The 16,444-nt window shown below is 40.4% G+C and overlaps 1 protein-coding gene and 1 long non-coding RNA gene across 2 annotated transcripts in view; both read left to right on the top strand.

Moving 5' to 3' along the window:
- ASPH (aspartate beta-hydroxylase) overlaps positions 1–16,444 on the top strand; it is a 124,475-nt gene that overhangs the window by 62,725 nt on the left and 45,306 nt on the right. Inside the window, exons 13-16 of the mRNA XM_056854910.1 lie at positions 651–689; positions 1,792–1,848; positions 4,028–4,072; positions 5,739–5,789. Of these exons, the coding sequence (XP_056710888.1) occupies positions 651–689; positions 1,792–1,848; positions 4,028–4,072; positions 5,739–5,789 (192 nt within the window). The remainder of the gene's footprint in view (positions 1–650; positions 690–1,791; positions 1,849–4,027; positions 4,073–5,738; positions 5,790–16,444) is intronic.
- LOC130481401 (uncharacterized) lies at positions 6,923–14,700 on the top strand. Its single transcript, XR_008933480.1, has 2 exons — positions 6,923–6,979; positions 14,399–14,700. It is a non-coding gene; the product is annotated as an uncharacterized LOC130481401 (long non-coding RNA).

Raw genomic sequence — 16,444 nt, forward strand, 5'->3', positions numbered from 1 at the left:
GATGTCGACACCATTCACCAGACTAGAGTATGGGTATATACTGCAGTCATGTAGGTGGGACCAGTAGCAGGGTCTTTTAAAACCAGCTAGCTCCCCCCCACCAATGTGGTTGAAAAGATCCACATAGTATGTGATACTGCAACCACATAGGAATTGCCACAGAAAATCATTATGCAGTTTGGTGTGTATTTCATGATTACCTATTTTCTAACCATAGTAAGGGGGAGACCAGGGGACTCAAGTTTACTGTTTTCAGACTTTTCCCTTAGACCAATTGCTAGCACTGTTTTTACACTTGTCCTCCAACGGCTGAGCCAAAGATCAGGACTATTGCAGCTCCCATGAATGAATGCATGCATTTCCCAATACCTCCTTTAAAAACAACAACCCTTTGTTCAAACTCCATCCTCTTAATCTGTCATCTAATTTTCTTCATCAAAATAATTAAATCCAACAAATAATGTGCGCCAGCTTTAACTAATGAATTGGCACTGCTCTTTAAGATGTGATCAGAGCAGTTGCTGCCATCTCAAGTATTTGTTGCTTCATCTTACATAAACGCAAATTTTGACTTTGTTCCTTTTTGTTAATCAGTTCATAGCCATTGTGATACTCTTGGGCTTTTAATGGTAAATTCATTGTTTTTCTAGAAGTGGAAAGTGAAGATTATGTTGAAACTCAGGACACAGGTAAATGAACTTCCACCTGTATATCCAGAAGACTGAAAAATATTGATTGTATGTTAATGGTTTTACTGACTGTTCCTTTTGCTGTTGTGCCCACATAAGTCTGCTGTAACATTTCTTGTGTATAGATCACCCAAAGAAATATATTTAATGTATTCTTCTTCATCTTCAAAAATGAGTGGTTGCCACTGATATGTCTCTTATGTTCTGTTTCTGTGCATCTAGTGGGAGAAGCTGATTCTCCGCACACCTGAAAGAATTTGCTATTGCAGTAAAGAAAGAGTGAATGTTGTTGACTCTCTTCCAGTTAAGGATAGGCATTGATATATTTACATCTCTTTAAATTAATATTCTTTAAGTACCTAGGTACACATGATATGCAAACATGTGCAATACTGCATCTTCAGAAGGAAAATGTAGATTGGGAGGAGGTAAATTGGCATAAAGAAGCAGCATTAGATTCCTGCCCTTCCCCCAGCAGAGTTGAAAACTAGAGATGCCTCTCCCTGCTTACCCCTCCTCCTCCTTTTCCCTTCCCCCATGCCTGGGATACTGTTTTGACAGCATCCGGATGCACCCTGTAAAATGTAGTGCTCAGGTAGTCTGATATCTTAATCCTGAAACATCACCTAGTTAGACAAGTAGGGGGAAAGACAGGAAACAGGCAGGGAGAGGCAGCTGTTTTATTTGTTGGCTGGCTGGCTGCCTGATGCCAATCTGCTTGTCCGTGTAGGGCCCGCAGCTGTTTGTGCACGGTAAGTAGGTGGGGGAGATAAGGTAGGGGTTTGGGAGATTGGGCTTTCTTAGGGAGGCCTTTTATGAGCAGTGTTAGAACTCTCGGAGGAGGGAGACTTCCCTTCTGCCCTACCCCGTGGAAGGGAATTCTCCAATGACGCTGGTAGTATTCTGGTTGCTTTCCTGTTTGAGCTTGGGGTTGTAGGAAGGGTGTGTGTGTTGCCCACTACTGTTCCAAATGCCTGTTAGCAAGAGCTTTGCTCTTTCACAGATTCAGCTTCTTTTTCCTTATTTGTGTCATGCACAACTGTAAAGTCTACACTAGTGTTTTTGTTTTCTTGTGGACTTTATAATGCTGTTCTTCTTTCAGATGGAGAACCTGTAACTGAACATTATTATGAAGTCTTAGAAGAAGAAACTTTACAAGGTAAAAATATAATACTTATTTGAACCAGAAGAGTGAATTACGCTACAACTTTAAAGCTTATTTCTGGAGACAATACATACGCCCTCTACTTGGCAGCTACTGTGGTAGCATCTCAAGTCCATTTCAACATGAAAAGAAGCCTGCACGGAAAGCACAGCTTTTAAGCACAGCATAAATTCTGGACATTATTGCATGTGATGATTGCATGGGTGCTGGGAGGCCACAATCATTACATCCCATATAGGTACACAAAATGAAATATGTATGTGCAGCTGTTGTATAATGTGATCGATACAGATTGCCTTCTGTTTCCTAAATAGCCACACTTTCAATGTAGGACTGTTAGTGTGGATCCTAAGCCTTGCTTTCTGTTTCCATGCCCATTTGTTAGGGAGGCAGTCCTTTGCTGCACAATGTTTTCCTCTGGCACTAGTACTTTTTGGCTTATTGAAAGACATTGGTCTTGCATGAGTGGAATCTCCTAGCACAAGGAACATGCTCCACAGCAGAGGACTTCCCCCACGAAGTGCAAGTGGATCCAAGCTTAGGTTCCAAGCCATTGCTACATTTCAGATGGCCTTCAGTTATATTGCCTGAATAGATGGAGTTAGAGTCTGCTGTTCCTACTCCTCCTTATGAGATGCTCCAATTAGATGTTTCCAGGTTTTATCTTGGTAAGAATTCTATTGATCTAATTAGCTTCCCCCCCCCCCCCGCCCCAAAGCCTAAGATATTTATTTCTCATATGCCCTATAGCAGAACCAGTCGACAGTGCTGAGCAAGAAAATGAACGTGAGTATAAAAAGCTTTTCCGTTACTGGGGATCTTTGGACAACAAAGAAACATTTAAAAATTGTATTCATTTCCCCCCATCCAATAATTGTCTGAAAGGCACAAGGGAGGTAATTGTTCCTGTTGGCTTTTAAATCATAGGTCCTATCACTAAAAAACAACTCCAATAGAGTAATAGTACTGAAGATAAAGTATTTGGACAAAGTGATTGTTTGGGGCCTGCGGTGCAGCCCCCTTCCTCCACCCCGGCAAGCCCCAGAATTGACACAGTAAATCCTTGTCCACTAATCTCTTCCCTACCAGTTTTTACTCATAACAGCAAAGTGAGGAGTGAGTAGGGAAGAACAAGAGTGAAAGCTGGAATGGGGTTGGAGAGGAGAGAATAAAGGTAACAAGGAACATCAGGAAAACATCAAGGAAAATGGAAAAAGCTAGGAAAACAGAAACAGCAAGGACTTAAAAAAATATTTATAGGCAGCCATTCCATCTGAGGTTGTTAAAGTAGTAATGTTAACTAATACTAGTGCATGCTTTTGTGTTTTTATTTGAGAGCTACTTGCAGTTAATTAGTGACTAATTAATGTATGAAAATAAATTTTAAAACTAGGCATGTTTCCCGGGCTATGTTAAGGTTTACTGAACTCGGTAGGACCTGTTCTTGATTCCAGAAGGTCAGGCACCATGGATGGCAAGGAGATTTAAAATGCCATCCTAAGCAGGCATACTTGGAATCCTACTTATGTTGGGTTACTGGGGCTTACATCCAGGAAAGTACTATTAGGATTGCACTGTTAAACGAGAAGTAAAAATCCCTTGAAGATGGCAATTAGGCATGCCTGCAGAGGCTAAAGGCAAAAATGAGTGGGAGAGGGGATGCCCAGATGGACTGCAAAGGATATCAGATGGGACTGAAAATAGGATATCAAACCCTGTCACCTCTTAGTGGCAGCCCTAGTTACTTGAGACAGGCTATTTCATCTACGTATCTAAGATGTACGCTACGGGACTCGAGTGTATCCATATGTAGCCGGGAATTTTGCCAAGCAAACACGTGACTTATTTCCTCACCTTCTGTAAAGGGGAAAAGGAAGAAGCACAGATAGAATTCATGCTGGTTTCTAGATTTGCGGGTGGGGCTATTGAGGCAAGGTACCAGCAGCAGAGCTCTTTAACTTGGAAAAGGTGATGCTTCCAAATTGTAAACTTACTTAATGGTATCCTGTGCTATGTGCAAAGGGGTGTGTTTGTGCCTAATCTCACACATTTCAAAGCTGGTTCTGAGAAAAAATTTCTCTATCATATATCTCCCTGTTTTTCATACTCTCTAAAGACTGAATGCTGCTTTAAAACATGTAGTTTCATTATATAAATGTTATATTTGCCATAGATGAAGCAGATGCTGTAGAGACTACTACTGAACATTCTGAGTCAGGTATGTAGGAATGAATTGTTCAAAGATATGAACAATAGTACAATGAAGATGTAAATTCATAAAGTTGTAGTTAGAGATGATACTGATGAAACTATGGGAACGACTATGGACAAGCGATATAAAATTTTCTTGCTCTCAATCTATTAGAGAGAATTAGTACAAGATGTTCTTTAGGTGGTATTTATCACCCAAGGATCTTCAAAAGATGTATAAAGCAAATCAAGCTAACTATTGGAAGTGTTCTGAGACCAAAGGAACTTTTTACCATCAATGGTGGACCAGTAAAAAGAGTCAAACTTTTTGGTGCAAAATATGTAAAGAACTTTATCAATATGCAACCGCCGCCACCAGAATTCTTTACGCAACATATTGGAAATCTAGCGTGCTCCCAGATATCACAGAGTAGATAAATAAATTGTTTGATTGCACTGATGGCCAGACTAACACATTTGATAAGAACGAACTCAATGGATAAATTTAAGATAAAATGGCAACCTTTATATAATTATTACTCACATGCTTGAAACACTCTTTAGAAACACTCTTTAGAAACACTTGAAACACTCTTTAGAAACTATTTAGAGAAATTTAATGAATTGTTTAAATGTTTCAACTGCTTAGATTAACTGATGAAGTGATGAGACTGTAAACTATCCAAAAGCTCGGACTTTTATACATTTTGGATATATCTTGTTTCTCTTTTTTCCCCTCCCCCTTTCTTTTTTCTGTGCCCCATTATATTAAATATATATATATTTTTAAAAAAACATGTAGTTTCATTATATAAATGTTATATTTGCCATAGATGAAGCAGATGCTGTAGAGACTACTACTGAGCATACTAAGTCAGGTATGTAGGAATGAATTGTTCAAAGATATGAACAATAGTACAATGAAAATGTAAGTTCTTAAAGTTGTAGTTATTTTTTTCTAATTAGCATAAGTAGTTTTAGGTATTGGCCATATATATGAAGAATACTCACAAGTGAAATGTGAAGAATGTGAGACTTTTGTAACTGTCTAGAAATCTCATGTATTAAACAAGTAGAGTCATCTGGATTTAGTAATCTATCAAGCTCAGATTCTCTGAATTTGTTTTCATGTTACTTGGACATTCAATTCTGTTTCTCCATTCAGACAATCATAAATCAATAAATAAAATTAAGTATAATGTGAGGAATACTGAGAGATGAGGCATACTGCATCATGTTGCACTTTTTATGCATCTGTATGATAATGGAATGGTTCAAGAAAGTGCTTTATTAAAGGGAAGGGCACTGGATTATACTACTGGGTATAGTATTCACCATTTGTTTCTGTATGTAGTATCTTACTATGTAATTTCTTCATTGTTTGGCATGTCATGTTACTACTTAAGCTTTGTTTCAAATTTCTGCTTGCTTTCAGATTTTCTGTATTCTAATTATGTTAGATTGCTTATTGGCTGCCCATCCTGCTGATTGTATTGATTTACACTGTTAAATTTGCCTTGAGTCTCAGTGAGAAAGGCAGATTATAAGTAAGATTAATGAAAATAAATAAATATTGGCCTACCTAATCTGTAGTATATGTTAAACATTTGTTTGTTTAGCTAAAGTTATGCGGGGGGGAAACAAGCTCATGTAACTATAGGGTAATATGCTTCTCCAACTTTTGTTCACTGTAGATGAGAGAGAACACGAAAAAGACCATGTGGATGATCAACCTCATGAGACAGGTATGTAAAATACTTTCTTAGGCTAATCCTCTACATTTCAATTTAATGAGTGTGCACTTGTGTGTGACCAAATCTGCCCTACAAAGCATGCAAATTATTTTTTGTGGTTTTTTTGTGCATGACAATTCGCTTGAATAGAATTCCTTTTATAAACAAGTTTTCTGACAAACTGAAGTGCAAACAACAGTCCATTGGATGTTCAGATGTTTCTGATTCTTTAAGGAGTCATTTCTGCAACCTAGCCTAGCATAGTGGGCAGGTAATTTCTCCTGACTTGGTACCTTCCGCACAACTCACTCAGCATGACTGCTTCCTCCACGCATAGGCACAGCGCTGATGAGCCAGAGATTGTTCAGGGGCAGGGCAACTGCCCTCGTGCCTACTCTCCCTCACCCAATGTGAGGTGGAATCATGAGCAGGGCTGGCCCCATCATGTGGTTGGGCTGTGGACCACACATAAGTGAAACTGCGAATCTGCAAATGGTGAGGGTCTATTGTAATTATGATAGTATTAGTTTTTAGTTTTTATATAGCACATATAAAACATATATAATAGCCTAGCACTCCATATTAAGAGCAGAGGGTGGGAAACAGTGGTTCCAATAATGAATGTTTGAAACTTGCTCAATACTGAATCTGACCCTTGGGTCCATTTACTGTCTACACTGACTGGCAGCAGCTCTAGGCTACCTGGGTTTCTCTCAGGCTGCTCCTTTACAGCCTTTGAATTGAAGATGCCTGGGATTCAACTCAGTGCCTCTTGCATACAAAGAATGGGTTCTGCTAGTGAGCAACATCCTCTCCTCTAATCTCTGTGCAGATGATTCTTAGTTTTTTTTTTTAAGTGTTAAAATTACTACATAAAACACTTCTGTGGGGAGGCTAGCATTCTGCCTCAGTGTAAGTAGTCACACTTCGCAACTATACAGTTGTTTTCTGTCAAATGTGTCAATCCTGCTTATGAATTGTTCAGTGATTACTACATGAACATACTTCTGTTGTAGGGACTTTGTCACATTTGAAGAAAATTCCTATTTGAATTGATCTGGAGTTACATTAATAGTCTCCCACCCCGTCCCTAGAGATGGTAAAGATGCCTGTGAACCTAATTTTTTACTAAATGGTGACAATATTTTGAATTACAGAAGTTCCTGTTCACACTGAGGGTCATTCAAAGGATGATCTAGTGGGTAAGTCAATTTACAGAGGCCCTGTTCGTCTATTAAAATTCATTGTCTCAGACCATTCGTACAGAAAGTCTTGATATTTTAAAAAAGTTAAGAAGAAATGGTGCATTAAGTAGGTTCTTGAACACTATAGCAAAAGGTTGACAAGTACTGGTTGTTCTGAAATTCAAAGATTTTGGACATCCTTTTGGACAGTTAAGAAAGCATGCTTTTAGGCAGGTTCCTGCAATGTCTTTCTTATATCTAAAGCAAGGTCAAACAAGCATATTTTTATGCCCTTTCTCAAACTTAGGAGAAGAAAATAGAACAAAGACAGTTTAAGGAGACAGATGCCATTTTTTATTGGTGTCGTCATACTCTGTAAAATAATGTTTCCCTCTGAGCCTTCTTGTCCTGAGTAAGAAAACAGGAGCCCAGCAGCACTTTAAAGACTAATGACATTCATTCTGGCATAAGATCTTGTGAGTCATGGAGCAGATGAAGTGAGAGCTGCCTCACAAAAAGCTTATGCTGCCGACTAACATGGCCTACCCATTTGACATTATCATCACAAAAGACTTCCTAAGTAGGCTTCTGTGTCCCACTCGCCCATCATCTGTTGCGCTTCTGAACTCAGGTAGGAATTGATTTTGCCAACCAGTGCAGTGTATCATCAGTTCTCATCTTCAGTAATAGTTATAGTGCACCTCTGTAAATAACCTCACTGCAGAATTATCAGGGTAAATGGGGGTGGGGGTGGGGCAAACTGAAGAAGGTTTCCCATCAAGTTGATTGAATGCACAATACTGCTGAGATTTAGGTGAAAAAGGCCTACCATTAATTTTTAACTGCCATGAGGACGGTCTACTAACAAAAGACACACAGAAATTCCTGGCAGCTTTTACAAAAAAGTTCCCATTTACTGCAGTCAATTGTACACTTTGTGTATGGATAATGTTTCTTATAAGTACTGATCTGATGTACTTTAAGAACCTGTTATTACACAGTTTGTTTCTTGAGTTAACTGGCATGTGTCATCACAAAGAGCAAGACTTGGACAGCCTGTTGGCCAGTGAAGTTTGGTGGACAATACATTTAGGGCAGATTAAAGAAAGTAGTTCTTCACACAATATAACTAAAGGAAATTCACAACTGGATCAAATGGATTTTAAAAGGACATTCGAAAAATTCATAGATGATAGGTCTAGCAAGTGTTATTAGCTGTACTAGCTCAGTGGAATTTACTTCTGAGTACCAGTTGCTGTGGGGTGGGGGAAACAGCTCATAAGAACAGGATACAGGACTAGATGGACAATTGGCTTGATCCAGAAGGGTTCTTATGAGCTAGGACCTTTTCCTAACTTGTGGCATTGGCTCATACCTCAATGTTGCTGAAGATCAATTAAGGTAGACCCGCTAGCCCTCAGGTCTACGTTCTAGCACTGCTGCTTACAGAGCCTGACTTTAAAGCCCCTCCCCTCTAGATCACATGTGTTAATTACCCATACATATTTGTCCCAAAGGTTGGCTTTGGATGGAAAACCAAAGGTTGGCTTTGAAAAGGTGCTGTTCAAAAATGTAAAGCTGGGAAGTCATTATAGTTTAATTTACACACAATAAGGGTTTCTTGTCAATGCTTTTCATATGAACAACTCTTGGGCAGTACTGCAGATACCAAGATCCAGTGCTTCTTGTTGGCAAAAGGCAGGGATTTGTACACGAGTGCTGGATTGTGGCTCTTGGGCTGAGCCTTGCAAAACTACATCCTGTGTGCAGAAAGGAGTGGTGAATGCTTTACAGTTCCCACATCTGCGACAAATGATGTCATTATAGAGCCCTCTGCCATCCTGAATCACAATAACCAGTCCACCTTCACTCTGTCATAGGGAGTTTATTTTTAGCCAAATATCAAGCAATGAGAGACACCAATGATGATATAATCCACCTGTCAGGACTTGAGGCACAAAACATGGAGTTGGGGCAGGCACAGTCTCACCTGTACTTCGCTACGAGTATCTCTGCAGTGTAACTGGAGAGAAAAGCAAAGAAGCCTCTGGAACAGCAAGAGCCAGGAGCAGGCCATATGTGAAGCATAATAACCCTTATAAAAACATCCAGATCAGGTTAGTTTTCTGAGCAACATGCTGGTGTTCCTCATCTTTATCAGATTCCTGCATTGCCCTCACTAAATTGCAACAAGCATTGTTTCACATTTTGAAGTTTACGTCTCAGTGCATAGATGTTGTCTCATTTAGACTCCAGGTGAAGACATTTTATTCTGAGTGGCTGCATTCGTATGTCTGTCTTACTTGTCGATTAGGATCTTGGTGGGGGAACAGACTTTGGTTGGCCTGTGCTCCTGCATTTGTATGTCACAGATAACTAGAGTTTATTTTTGGCTGTGATTCTCCATGTAGGAGGTAGAGTGAGGCAAATGCACAAGCCTGGCAAAAGGTTGGATTCATGCATGTCTTTACTAAACTGAGATTAAGTAAGGTGTCCTAATACAACCTTAAACCTTTGCTTATTGCTTTTTTTCTATTTCTGCTGACATTTTAAATATTTGCTGTTATAAAACTTTTAAATATTGTTTTATTAGTGCATCATTAATAGAAAGCTAGATAGAAATGTCTTAGATATAGACTGCTACATTAGATAAATGCCAAATAAAGAGGTGGATGAATGAAAGAAGGTTCAAGAGGAATGGTTGGGAAGTTTAGTCATGCATGAGAGGAAAGATAAAAGATGAATATTAGAAGAGGAAAGCAACCAAATAGTACTTTTTAAAAGAGTTTTGCTTAGAGCTGAAGCATGTTTGGGCGCATATGTAAAGACAGTGTATCTGGGGTTTTGGGGGGAGTTGAGCAGTTGAATGTTGTTAGGTAGTGAAGCCTTTGCACTCACAGCCAGTGAACTAGGTTTTGTTCCTTTCTCTCTGTTCATCCCATTGTGGATTTTCTAAAATTTACCAGCTTGAAAATGTGACAGATAGGCAAAGGTCCTTCCCCTTGCTGTCAGTCACTAATTCCTTGTATGCTGTTTTGGTGCTTGTGCAGAGCAGCTGAGAGCCATTCGGCACCCATAAAACTGGAAAGGAGGAGCCAGATGGGAGAGGGTAGTGGAGAGGGAAATCTGTAAAACCTTCAGTTTGAGTGAGAGTTTGAGCCACTAGAGAGTGAGGTCTTGCAGAGGTCTTGTCTCAGGAGATACCACTGTCTCTGAGCCTAGCTTCGGGAGAAAGCAGGCTTAATATAGTGAGTGCTTTAGGAGATAGGGTTTGTGCCTCCAGTGGGTTAGGCTGGGGGGATGGGATTTTTTTTCAGGTGACTATACAGGTCTCAGAGACTGGCTTTTAGGGAAAACAGGCTAATTTTGCAAATGCTTTAGACCAGTGGTCGGCAAATCGTGGCTCACGAGCCGCATGCGGCTCTTGGGCCCCTTGAGTGCGGCTCTGCCATAAATCCCCCCCCCCCGGCTGCCTGACGAACAGCTGATGGGTGAGGGGGGGTTAAACTGCTCCACGCAGACAGCGTGGAGCAGTTTAACCCCCCCCCCGCCCATCAGCTGTTTGTCGGGCAGCTGGGCGGGGGGGGGGGTTAAAGACCCCACCCCCGCCAGGCTTCCCGGGACTTCCCGGCGTCTCCCTCAGCCAGAAAAGTGGCGGTGGCCGTGGGGCGGAGTGTGCGCATGGAGCCGGCGGTGCTGCGGGCGCTGGTGGTGCGTACGGGGGGCCGGCAGCGGCTGCTGCTGGTGGCCGAGTGGCAGGCCGGGGAGCCGCCACCACGTGCGCTGCTGTAGCTCTTCGCGCGGGACCTCTTCGGCGAGGCAGTGGGCAGAGGCACGCGTGGGGCCGGGCTGCCGCTGGCCCTGGTGCCCGTTGGCCTTTGTGCTGTGCCGGCCGGGCCTGGCAGTGGCGAGGCGGCAGCTAGGCGAGCTGGTGTGCGACGTGCGCAGGCAGCTGGCACCGGCCGCCGGCCTGGTGGGAGTGCTGCTGCAGGAGGAGGCGGCAGGCGGGGCAGCCCCGCCCCAGGCCAAGCGGGAAGTGGCGTGCCTGCACCTGGAGGCACTGCTGCACCAGGCCGGCGCCCCCCAGGAGTCCCCCCGGGAGTCCCGAGAAGCCTGGCCGGGGGGGGGGGTTTAAACTGCTTTGTCAGGCAGTTGGGGTGTGTGTTTAAACTGGCTCTCAAAAGAAAAGTCAATTGTTGTACTGTTGATATTTGGCTCTGCTGACTAAAGAGTTTGCCGACCACTGCTTTAAACTATACCTGCCTCACAGCCTACTTCCATGGGAATTCAAAAAAATACAGCTATTATGGCTATCAAAATTGAAAACACACACATATATATCACTACTCGTGAGTAAAATAGGGTGTTGACTTACTACTCGTGAGCAAAATAGGGTGTTGACAATACAGGTTTTTTCTCTTGTTACTCGTGAGTAAAATAGGTTGTTGACTTACTACTTGTGAGTAAAATAGGGTGTTGACAATAAGTTTTTTTTGTATCTTATGTATTATAACAAAAACTTTTCTTTAACATCTATTGTATTTCAACATAAATAATAATTGCTTCTACATCAGTCAATTATATTATACACTCAACTTGTGTTTTTGAATTTTCATACACAATCTGTGTTTCTAACATACAATGGATTCAACACTAACAGTTCATATATGGTAGGTGGGACAGCTTTTCGGTAAGTAGCGCTGTTTCATAGTTTTCTTCAGCCACCCTTAGCCGTTTTGTGTCCACTTCCACTTTGTAGAACAGCAAAGTATTATATAAGGTATTGTGAGTTTTGAAGAATTTATTTGGATATTTTTGTATATATGATTTTATGTATATATTTTCATGTTAATAGCTTGAATTACAACTTTGCTGTTCTACAAAGTGGAAGTGGACACAAAATGGCTAAGGGTGGCTGAAGAAAACTATAAAACAGTGATACTTACCGGAAATCTGTCCCACCTACCATATATGAACTGTTAGTGTTGAATCCATTGTATGTTATAGAAACACAGATTGTGTATGAAAATTCAAAAACACAAGTTGAGTGTATAATATAATTGACTGATGTAGCAGCAATTATTATTTATGTTGAAATACAATAGATGTTAAAGAAATGTTTTTGTTACAATACATAAGATACAAAAAAAAACCATATTGTCAACACCCTATTTTACTCACGAGTAGTAAGTCAACATCCAATTTTACTCACGAGTAACAAAAGATACAAAAACCTGTATTGTCAACACCCTATTTTACTCACGAGTAGTGATATATATATATATGTTTGTGTTTTCAATTTTGATAGCCATAATAGCTGTATTTTTTTGAATAGCCAAGCCTTCTACAGCTTAGACATTTTTTTGTACTTCCAATGAAAAGCTAGCTAAAGATTTGGAGTTTCTTGGGGAGTTCACATTTATACTATGGGAGTTCTGAAATTGTGGAAATGCCAAAGATTCACCACTTCAAGAGATTTTTAGAAAACCCCATGAAACCACTCTATATGCTTTCATGGGGCTGCGCGACCAATTTTGCAGATGCCAAAGGGGCAATCCCCAAGATGAAAGGGCTTAGGGAGCAGATGAAATTTAGCCCCGCCTCTGGGAATGTCCCCTTTGGCGCAGGTGCAAGCCCCTGTGTCAGAGCTATGTTGCCATGGCAGCTGCACTGACACCCAGGCAAGGCGCTGCCCCGCCACGCTCAAGCGCCAGCGTAATTGGCCCCCCTCTCGCTGGGGGGTGTGAGCCACCCACGCGCCCCTCTGTACGCGCGAGTGTGTGTGTCTGTCAGTTCACGCGTGTGTCTGTAGCGCCTGGCGTGTGCGCCGTCTGGGCGCCCGGGCGAAGCACCCTGCTGCCAGGCGCCCCAGAAGCCAGCTTTAAAGGCGCCAGCCAGCTGGGCTGCTGGGAGGGGCAGCGCATTCGCTCCATAACACGCACAGACATTTCCCCTCACTTTTGAGGGGGGAAAAAGTGCGTGTTATGGAGCGAAAAATACGGTAGTTCAAATCACCCTGTAGGAGTTGGTAATGCATTTTGCTTTTTATGTGTGAATAATGATAATACTTATAGTGCCTTTTGAGTGTTCAAAAAATTGCACACAACCCTCAGGATTGTTTTACATTTTGCAGTAAAGCAAAGGGAGAAAGAAGAAATGAGGACAAACAATATCCCCTTGTTGTTTATAATAGTACTTTACATAGTAATATAAGCACAAGAAAAGTTCCACTTACATTGTAATCATCATGGTAGAGAACTAAACTTGATTGAATGATATTAGGCTGAAAATGCTTCAAATTGTATTTTTAAACATATGGGAGTTTTTAAAAAGAAAAGAATGTGAAATATCTTGCAGCACGCAGTTTGAGGAGCACAAAATCATGCTCGTATCATTTAATGTTCCCATAAACTATTTGCTAAACTTTTTTACATGGGTAGGGGGAAAGGGAGACAATGCTAACAGCACTTCCTAATTAGCATTTTTTATTAGTTGACCATAATTATTTCCCAAGCTTCGTTCCTAAAGTATATCAGTGAGTTGTTGATAACTTAAATGGTCAGTAGTGGCTAGTTACTTAATTTTCAGTTGTATAATTTTACATGCACACATTCAGACAGGAGCAGCCTTTTCTCCTACAATTTCCTTATACTATAGCATGTCAAAAACCAGAATCTAATATGAAGGTATATGAATGAAGTGTCAGGTCTGGGCAGGCAGTCAAGGCTTCATTCTCAAAAGCAGGTTTACCCCTTTCCTCATTGTATTTCTATGTGCACTTCTTTATTTTTTCCCAAATATGTGAATGGTTGCCATTTTCCTCTATTGGGGAGCAGTGAACACATTGCACTTGGAGCACTGTACGGTGAAGGGAAAACCTGCCCTTCACCCTTGTCACTGGGTGGTCCAACCTTCACAGATACAGATATTCTTCCTCCACACATATCAGCCATGATAACATTTAGCATTTTTCTAGTGTGTGTATTGTCCGTATGTATGCTTATGAAATACATTTCAATTTCTTGCTCAAGTTTAACACAGAAAAGTCAGTCCTCCTTCCTTCTTCTATAGATAGCAACTTTGTGATTAATCTAGTTGTAACAAAAGATTTCTACCCAATTAAATACTGTTACAAAGTTTGGGAGGGGCTGTGGCTCAGTGGTAGAGCATCTGCTTGGCATGCAGAAGGTCCAAGCTTCAATCCCTGGCATCTCTAGTTAAAGGGACTATGTAGGTAGGTGATGTGAAAAACCCCTGCTTGAGACCCTGGAGAGCCACTGCCGGTCAGAGTAGACAGTACTGGCTTTGATGGAGCAAGGGTCTGATTCAGTATAAGGCAGCTTCATATGTTCATATGCATATTATTATTAAAGATTACTTCTAAAATAATTTGTATCTTGGTTGGTCCTCTAATTTAGATTTCCCCTTATTTTTCAGATACTTAAAGCTTCAAAAAGACTGTCCCTACAGCAAGAGGACCAGCCTAAACCATACTCCACACAAGGGGAGCAGATGCTTGTTAGAGACCTTTTACGATGTAATTAACCAAGCAGTTCAGAAACCTGGGGAACAAACACTAAAGGCATTTTTACAAGTGATGCAAAGAAAGCTTTTTGTTTGGAATGCATCCCTTGTGAATGTTGTTAGTACGGTATACAAAGCAATAGAAAACCATTTTTAAATTGAATGTATATTCTGGTCAATGTAGATTTAACTTCCATTCTATAAATACAAGAAATTTAAAAAGTCATTTGTGAAACAGCCTAAGAACTGCGTAGCACTCATATGACATATGCGTAGCACTCATATGACATATTAATATACCTTTAGCATCCATTTAGAATCCTAATATACATTCTTATTTTCTTGTCATATTTAGTATACAAGATGATTCTATTTTCTCCCTAGATAAAGTGGTTTGTTAAATATTTTATATGTCGTAATTGTTAATATGCTATTTATAATGTAGCAGTAAAGGATTTGAGATTTTAATATATGTATATATCTGGCTACATTAAAATTTGGATGCAATTAAGTTAGAGAAGCTTAAAAACAGGATGAAGTAACTTTGGGGAATATTTTCATTTATTGTGGTGAACACTAACTAGGAAAACAGAGCTGTGAAACTTTGACTTGGACCTATTCATATACTTGTTTTGTAGATGATTTTCCTGTGTGAGCTTCAACTCACTTTAAACTATGTGCAGCGCAACAAATACAAGAAAAAAACAAATAGTTCATCGTGGCTATATAATAGATTACTAATTTTTTTCTGGCTCATGCTTCTCATAATGAACACTGAATATTGAAGCAAACCTTGATGATTTTAGTGGCATTCTGGAGCTGGGCAGTGTTTAGACTGGGACATCCCTGAAATCCTTAAGGGCTCAATGGTAGGTTTTTCTTTTTTGCCCATGGGCCTCATGATATCATAGCCATAGTTTCAGTGAACTGTTCATCAACAAACCATTGCAATTAAATCTGCAGGCACATGCATTCCGGCAACTACTTGCTCAAAAGTGGTCCTTCTCTCAGATGTGATACTCCAGATGTGGTGATTTCAGGTTGCAGCTGTTCTCAGAAATTGATTGAGAGAAAAGCAGGGTTATAAGTATTTTAAATAAATTAATGTTAATTTACAGGCGTGACCAAAAAGAGTAGTTATAAATTGGAGGCAGTATTGATTACTAAAACCCTTATTTTGATCATCAGTGAAGATGAACTTTAACAAAAGTAGTGTGTTAGATAACTGTCGCATGGTGCTGTTCCATTGATTTGTGCCCTCTAATTCAGGCCATGTTAATTATTATGTTCTCTCTCGGCTCAGGAATAGTTTGTGTGATAATGCTTTAGAAAAGAAAACACAGATTCAATTTAAATTAAGAAATTAATAGGAATGCTAAGGTGGTATACAGTCCTCAAAATATTTAAGAGTAGTTTGATGTACCATTGAAGTCAATTGGGTTGTTCTAGGACCTTTGCAGAGTGTTTTTTTTTTCCTTGTGAACTGAACTTAAAGGATTAATTTAAAAGAAATGAAAACTAGAAACATTAAGAAGAAATTGTATTCTATTGACTTTGTTTGTGGGAATCCAAGGTATTAATAAGAATTCAGCAAAATGCAAATGTGTATATCCCATACTTCTATGGGATGATTCTTCCCTGCATTGGTGCACAGAGAGATTTCCATAGGGCATAAAAAGCCATGTTTTCCCTTCCTTCCTCAGTGCGTAGGTACTACTCAAGACTGTTATCGGGAATGGGATGCCTGTCTATGCCTCCTGTATCCCCATCCAGCCTTCTCATGCTGCTTAATCCCTAGGCTGGAGGGGGGGCAGATGTGAAAGATATGCACAGTGAAGGGCTCATATGATAGGTATTAGGCAGGGTCATAGTTCAGAGGTAGAACACTTGCTTTGCGTGTTGCAGGTCCTAGGTTCAATCCCTGACAATCTTTTGGTTCAGCAATAGTTTGTGTGATAA

Source organism: Euleptes europaea, chromosome 8, assembly GCF_029931775.1.
Source record: "Euleptes europaea isolate rEulEur1 chromosome 8, rEulEur1.hap1, whole genome shotgun sequence".
Taxonomy (NCBI): Eukaryota; Metazoa; Chordata; class Lepidosauria; order Squamata; family Sphaerodactylidae; genus Euleptes; species Euleptes europaea.